The sequence below is a fragment of the Pantherophis guttatus genome, chromosome 3 (genome assembly GCF_059756535.1).
Source record: "Pantherophis guttatus breed Tessera chromosome 3, ASM5975653v1, whole genome shotgun sequence".
Lineage (NCBI taxonomy): Eukaryota > Metazoa > Chordata > Lepidosauria > Squamata > Colubridae > Pantherophis > Pantherophis guttatus.
Window position 1 is genome coordinate 96,160,973 of NC_142065.1, and position 7,096 is coordinate 96,168,068.

General features: G+C 42.7%; 1 protein-coding gene across 1 annotated transcript; it reads right to left on the bottom strand.

Moving 5' to 3' along the window:
* Window positions 1-207: 207 nt before the first annotated feature.
* LOC148114697 (uncharacterized) lies at window positions 208-2,008 on the bottom strand. The gene has a single exon (XM_087890700.1). The coding sequence runs from the start codon at window positions 2,006-2,008 to the stop codon at window positions 287-289; it is 1,722 nt and encodes a 573-aa protein (XP_087746826.1). The 3' UTR covers window positions 208-286.
* Between the last annotated feature and the right edge of the window lie 5,088 nt (window positions 2,009-7,096).

Consider the following 7,096-nt stretch of genomic DNA (forward strand, 5'->3'; position numbering starts at 1 on the left):
CTGGACGATGAACAGACGTGAATAGTAGCCTTGTCCGAGCTGCTCCTGGGGTACCGGTTCGATGGCCTGAATTTCTAATAAATGATGGATGGCCGATACCACCAGAAACCGCTTCGACCGATCCCTCGAGAGAGGACATCGGAGAAATCTGTCTGGGGGGGTGGAGAGGAATTCCAGGGAGAGGCCCCACCTGACCATCTCCCTGACCCAAGAGTCCGATGTTGTGGCCTCCCATTGGCTGGCAAAGAGCGCCAGGCGGCCTCCAATGGGAGAAGAAGACCTGCAGTCAGCGGGACCTACGGGAAGGGCGCCCCCGGCCCCCTCTGAAGGAGCGCCTATATTGGCCCCTCTGGAATTGGGGACCTTGACGATCTGGTGGACGTGAACGTGTTGGAAAGAATCTTTGGTATCTCGGGCCCGAGAAACCTGATTCAGTGTTACGAAAGGGACGAAAGGGGGCAGTAGGACGGGGCTCCGACCGCCGGGAGACGTTGGGCAAGATACGTCTCTTGTCCCTGGTTTCGATTAGGAGGGGCTCGAGGGGAGCCCCAAAAAGGGAAGGGCCCGCGAAGGGGGATGAAGCGAGGCGCCATTTAGACTTGGCGTCGGCCTGCCATTGGTGGAGCCAAAGCAGGCGGCGGGAGGTCACTGAGGCCCCTATTGACTTGGCAGCGAAACGTGACGAGTTCAAAGTCACGTCCGCGGAGAATTCTAGGGCCGCTAGGACTTTATTCAGGTCCTGATGGGACCGGGCGTCCGATAAGGGAAGGCGATCCTTCAATTGGCGGAGCCACAAGATGCAGGCTCTATTAAAGAAAGAAGACGCCATGGCAGCTTTTGCCGCCCAGGCAGAGGCCATGTGTGCCTTGACAAGAGAATTGTCAAGGCGTTTTTCCTCGGGACGAAGGGCCTCCTCAGGGGGGGCGGCCATGTTGGAATGGCTCGAGAGGGCTACCACGGGTGGGTCTACTGTTGGAATTTGCAGTAAGGAAGCAATGTCAGGCGCCAAGTTGTACAAGCGCCTGTCCAGAGAATTGGGGTTAGGCCCCGAGACTGGGTTGGACCATTGACGTTGAAGAACGTCTTTGAAAAGTTTGGGCCCTGGAATCTCTTCTACCTCCGAAATAGGCTCCTCAAAGAGAGGAACTGGTGATTCAGATGGTTCCCCTGCAGGGGGAGTGGGCTTTACAATGCCCAATCCCGTGGTGAGCTTCGCTTTGTGGAGGAGGGATCTAAATAGCTGTGGTTTGAATAAGCCCACAAATGAAGGCTGATCAGGGGCCAGGTCCTCATCCTCCGATAGGTCCTGTTCCCTAGTCTCCATATCCAGTAGCGAATGGGCTTCTGAGGCAGCCGAAGGGGCCGCGACCCCAGTAGGATTAGCTGGCTCCTCATATTGAGAACCCTCGATATCCACAAGGGAGGAGGCTGAGGCATCCACCCATGAGGCAGTACGCCTCTGGAACTCCAGTTGAACCCCCTTCTGGATGGCCTGATGGATGAATGCTGCTACCTCCGGGGTTAGGAGGGAAGCAGTCTGTGCCCCTGTAGATGCCACGGGGGGTTGGGAGGGAACCATAGTAGGGGATTGAGAAGTTCCCTCTTGAGGCTGGTCCGAAGAAGGCCCGAATAGGGCCTCCTGGATCTCAGGTTGAACGGGAGGTTCAGCCATAGTGTCATCAGGGGACAGTTGGGGAATGGGAGATCCTGGAAGGGCCCTCTCCCTAGAGGGGGTGGATGAAGAGGGGGGGAGGGGCACAGGAGTCACAGGATGAGGTTCAGGATGTGATGGGGCCTCCCTAAGAGATGCCTCCTTGAGAGCCTTTTGAATGGAGCGCTCAATTTCTTCATGAAGACGAAGCTCCTTTTTGGCCTTGTCTGCCTGGCGTTTTGCCTCTTTAGAGGCCTGAGTCCCTTTGGACTTCTTTTGAGGCACAGCTGAGGAAGGCCCTGGCAAGGCCTCCACTCCTGCCCCTCTCTTGGTGGCCTTGGTGGAACGCGAAGCCATCAGAACCTGTAAAATGCAGTAATTTCTAATTAATTATTAAACAAGGTTCAGTAATTTTCAAAACAAAATGGCGGCCGCTAGCCTCGTGGAGGCTTATGCCTTTAGAAAATGGCGGCTGCCAACAATAAAGGCTCAGGAGAAGGCCTAGAGATCCAGTAATTTTCTGGAGAGCTAGGAACTGCCAAGTCTGGTAAGATCTGAATTAGTAGTAATTACAGGCAGCTGATTTGTTTAACAGTGCTTTGGTCAGCTTCACCACCAGGCTCTAAGGGCAAGAAATTCCTCTCTCCTTCTCCCCCCCCCACCGGGGATCACGATTGCTCTGCCTTGCCTGAATGCCGTTTGAAATTGTGTCCCTCGAAGCTCTATGCAGCAGCAGGAGGCAGGAAGGCAGAAGCGTGTGGGGAAGAAAGCCCCAGGGACGCCAAATTAGCGCTGCGCTGAAGCGCAAACGCTGCTGCTCCGTCTGGGAAGGAGAGGGCGGCTGAAGCTCAACCCTCCGGAGATCGCTGAGGCCGTCAGCTGGGAGGCGCAGAATGTGTATTGCGCCGAAGGAGAGAGGCAGCCAGCAAGAAATCGGGCGGCTAGCTCCGTTTGGTGAAGCCTGCTACCAGCGAAGCTGGGAGGCTTCGCAGCGTTACTAAACGTGAGCCTTTCACGCTGCTGAAGGGGAGAGCCTGAAGGAATAGGTTCAATCCCCTGATAAAAGTGAGCGGCCTCCAAAGCGCGGAGCGGAAAGCCCTAAAGGCTGAGTAATCTGCTCAAGATCTTAACAAGCAGAAGGAGGCAAAGCTAGCAAAATCAAGTTATAACAATTTGAGAGAGAGACTCAGTGGAGCGTCAGACCTGATTCAGATCGAGTCTGAAAGCTGGGAGTCAGCAAAAGGAGGAGGACTTTTCAACTGACAGACTCGATCTGATTGGATCGCAGTGGTATTACCCTCGCATAACCACTGGCCTCTCCCTCGCTTAGAATGTTGACATGCCACCGAGCAGGTCAAATCTAGAATTCATGTCTTGTTTTAATGCCCATCTGACAGAGAAGCTCATGGTGATTTCGTTATTCCATTCCCGCAGAAATAGCTTGGCTACAAAAGCCATTTCTATATTCTTGAATATAAGAAATTTCATTATATTCTGCCATTATATTTAGTGTTGCAAATTTCTGTGCAGTGTCAATAGAATATGGAGGACCCTAACAGTTTCTAAGTTTGGCCAGAACCAGGGCCGGATTTAGATGAAAAGAGGCCCTAGGCTATTCCACTTATGAGGCCCTTTCACCTATAGTGAAAGTGTAATTTTAATTTTGCTAACAATTTGAATGTAGGCCCCTCTTGATCTTGAGGCCCTAGGCTGAAGCCTAGTTAGCCTATAGGAAAATCCGGCCCTGGCCAGAACAAACCATTAGTTGCCTGTCACTAACTCTGTGCCAATTTTAGGATGTTCATAACATCCTAGACTTCACAGAGTTAGATACTTATCCAGGGACTGGAATGATTTTATTATTATTCTTTTTAGTTTGTTAACTGTTGTAAGAGGTCAAATGGAGCACTAGCCTTCTCGTTATCATAATGATACCTGTTTAAAGTTTGGTTTAATACATAGAATCAGATTCATACTTTAAATGGCCTGCTACCCCTTTTTCCTGTAGCAGAACTTAACTTTTTAATATCACCTGTCTTTTAGATATACTGTAACTGACCAGTCTTTTATTTTGCTTAAAGAATTGATGTTATGTAAACTATGGGGGATACAGAAAAGAATGTAGTGGTGAGTCATAAAAATATGCCAAAAATGAAGTCCAACTTTTTATCATTTTATCTTCATTCAGGAAACTATTTGGGCAATAAAAGAAATCACAATTTCTTTTATTGGTCTCTTAGGTTACAGGATAATTTAATATTATGACTTGGAAAGGCACCTAAAGGAGTAGAAAACCTGATTTTCATTCTCTCTCTCTTTTTTCCTCTTTTATACTAAAAGCAGCTAGTGAATTTTTTTATCGAAGATCACAAACCACATATAACTGATATCCCTCTTGTTTCTGTTTTAAAAGGCTCGCTAACTCAATACAAAGTCAGATCCATTGTTTTTTGTTCTTGTTCATGCTGTTCATTTCTGCAACACTTTTAATGGTAGAAATTAGCTCTCCAAGCCATGTATGCAATAAAAGAAGTAACTGCACAACAAAATAATAAAACTCAACATTAACAAACTAAAGTATAAAATACTTATCTCCTAACCATTTGGATAGTTAAATAAGCTCAGATGTTGGATAAGATCTTATTTATGAATGAGTGTCTTGATGTCAAGTAAATTTACTTCAGCAATTAAAAGAAGTATTTGCAATTGATCTTAAAAACATAATTCTTTACACCTAGTAAAGTTGGCACAGTACCGGTGCTTCATCAGCCAATGGCCTTAGACAGCTGTATTATTAGACAGAGTAGGACATCTGCCTCAGGCACAACTGCCTGAATGTAATAACAGGATGTTGACTTTGTGTAAAGTCATGTGTGTCCTGGAAGACACTGCTCCATCAAAAGTGTTTTTCAACAGCTAATTAAATTGGCTTATACATATCAAATGAGCAACCTTGTATCCTTTGTATCAGGAAAAGAAATGGAGGAGCCAGGCCTTAAGGCCTCCCAACCTCCAATGTGTCAGAAGGAAGTTCCACTAAGTTCTACTAAACTTATTAAAAAGTTAAATTCCTATTTTTTTTTAAAAAAAAATAATTTATTCATGCTATTAAATGTGAAATCAAATATGAATTTAGATAAAAGATACTTATCTTAGAAGACATGATATCATAAACTCAAATGTAGTGAATTATTAAGAATTCCTAGGCTTGCTTAAGGTTGTGGAAATAATTTACTTTAAATTATATTTCTTTTGCCTAAAGATGTGTGTTCCTTCTCCATCAGTTTTATTAAAACGACAGGGAGTTTTTGAAGTTCTCTACTTTTTGTTTGTCTGAGTTGCGTGAATATTTGACATCTCAACATTCAACAGTCTCTTGAAGTTCCTCTTAATGTATTGCAAATCTTGTAAGACTTAAGAAATAAACAACAATTAAATGCTACTTCAAATGAACAACACATTTTATAAAAGAATTATTTTGGGACTGCTGGTGTATTTCCATTGTTTTCTTTTCCTTGATTGATAGAATATTACTGTGGCATTATTAAGAAGGTAGTCTTTCACTCTCTAAATTGCAAATAGGGCACTTTAGGTTTTATAACTGACAGATTCTGACTGACAGAAGAAGAAAAAATCACCATCCTCAATAAACCACACTCTCTCTGTCAGACACAACTAAAGAATATTTAATAAAGTCATAGTGAGAAACAAAGACGGTTGGCATGATGTAAGTCTTCAAAAGTAAGGAGATGCTAAACTGGAATAATGTGTCCCTTTTTGCTTCAGAGGGCAGTATTAGAATTAGTGTGTGACAACTGCAATGCTGATAATTTTATCCAAACTTTAGAGAGAAAGAGAAAATCACCCCATGGTTAGTGATTGGTTGGAGAGTGGTGGGTTTTCCTTCCCTTATAATATTTAGGGATTATAGTTTCATTCAGTATTATAAATCCTGCTTTGAGAAATTATATGACCTCTAAAGTCTATTCCTATTCTGTGATTATTTATTCAAGACTGATCATTAGCCAGGTTTTTAAAGGTCATAATTAACGGCAAGCAAATAATCCTTTGTAACAAGCAGACTTTCTTGTAACGAAGAAAACATGGGAAAAATTCTGACAACTCAAGTTCTATATTGATGAAGAAGAAGAGTTGTGAGATCCCTAGTAGATATATTGTTCTAACCATTAAAATGGCAAAACATCAATTGGCTACAGGAGGAATCACACCTGTTTGATTGAAAAGGTTTTGTTGTCATGGTTGTCTATATGTGCCTTTGAGTCAGTTTTGATACTTGGTGACTTCCCAGAGAAGTCCCTGCAGTTTTCTTCATAATTTTTTTAGAAGTGGTTTGCCCTTGCCTTCTCCCTAGGAGAGATAGAGAGTGACTGGCTCAAGACTATCGAGCTGATTTTGTGCCTAACCTGGAACTAGAATTCACAGATTCAGTTTCTAGCCAGGTGTCTTAACAACTAAATTTATTTTGGAATTTTTAACATAACAAGGTACTTTGTTCAATTTAATTTTGAATCTAAACCTTGTTTATCTTAGTCATGTTGTAACTAACCCTGGATCTTTTTTTTTTCCAATTGCCATTTGCTCTTCTATTACTGTTTCAAGAAGGGCATACATATATGTTTTAAAAATATTTGATTATATGCTTAATGTTCACATTTGCTCTGGTTATGCAATTGTTTCAGCTCTGTCTCAGGGTCTAATATAGCACACAGAAATTAAGTAGCAGTAATAGTTCTCTGTGAAGCATTTTAATTTTGAAGTACAAACATTGTTCTCATTACACCATTATATTATTCATTTGTTTGGTGTGGTGGTCTAATATTTCAAATGCGACAAATAAAGTTTGATGGCTTGTTGTGTTATACCTACAGCTTAATTGTCTATTTGTCCTACTTAGCAAGATTTTGGTGATTGCCCAGAAAAAAAGCCCACTGTGAACATTATTATTATTTAAAAAATAAAAAAATAAAAGAATATTGGGAAACTAAATAAATGTGATCATTGCTTGCTTGTTATTGCAACAAAACAATTGTAAGTTAAATTAGCCATAAGGACTTAACTACTATTATTTCATTTTGAACACAACATCAGCATGTGTGTGGCACTTTACAGATATGAAAACTTTAAGGGGTAATTTGATTGGGGGGGGGGAAACACTTTAATAATCCTTTCCAATGATACATTTGAATTAGTTTTATAATGTCCTATTGAATTATGTGCTTTCAAACTGCTTTGGATATTCAAAGGACTTTAAGACATAGTTATTGCAAATGTTGTGTCCTCATTCCTTCCATATATGCAAAAATGGGGAAAGAAGGAGTGTTGTTGTTGTTGTTTGTGGTAGCAGTGTTGAATGATATGGTGGGATCTCTGATACTGACAGGAGTAGCTGCCCAACGAATTGCATGATTGCAATAGAAGAGAATA

What these genes read in the sequence shown, in the direction of transcription:
- LOC148114697 (XM_087890700.1), bottom strand. Translation starts at nt 2,008, where the DNA reads ATGGCTTCGCGTTCCACCAAGGCCACCAAGAGAGGGGCAGGAGTGGAG.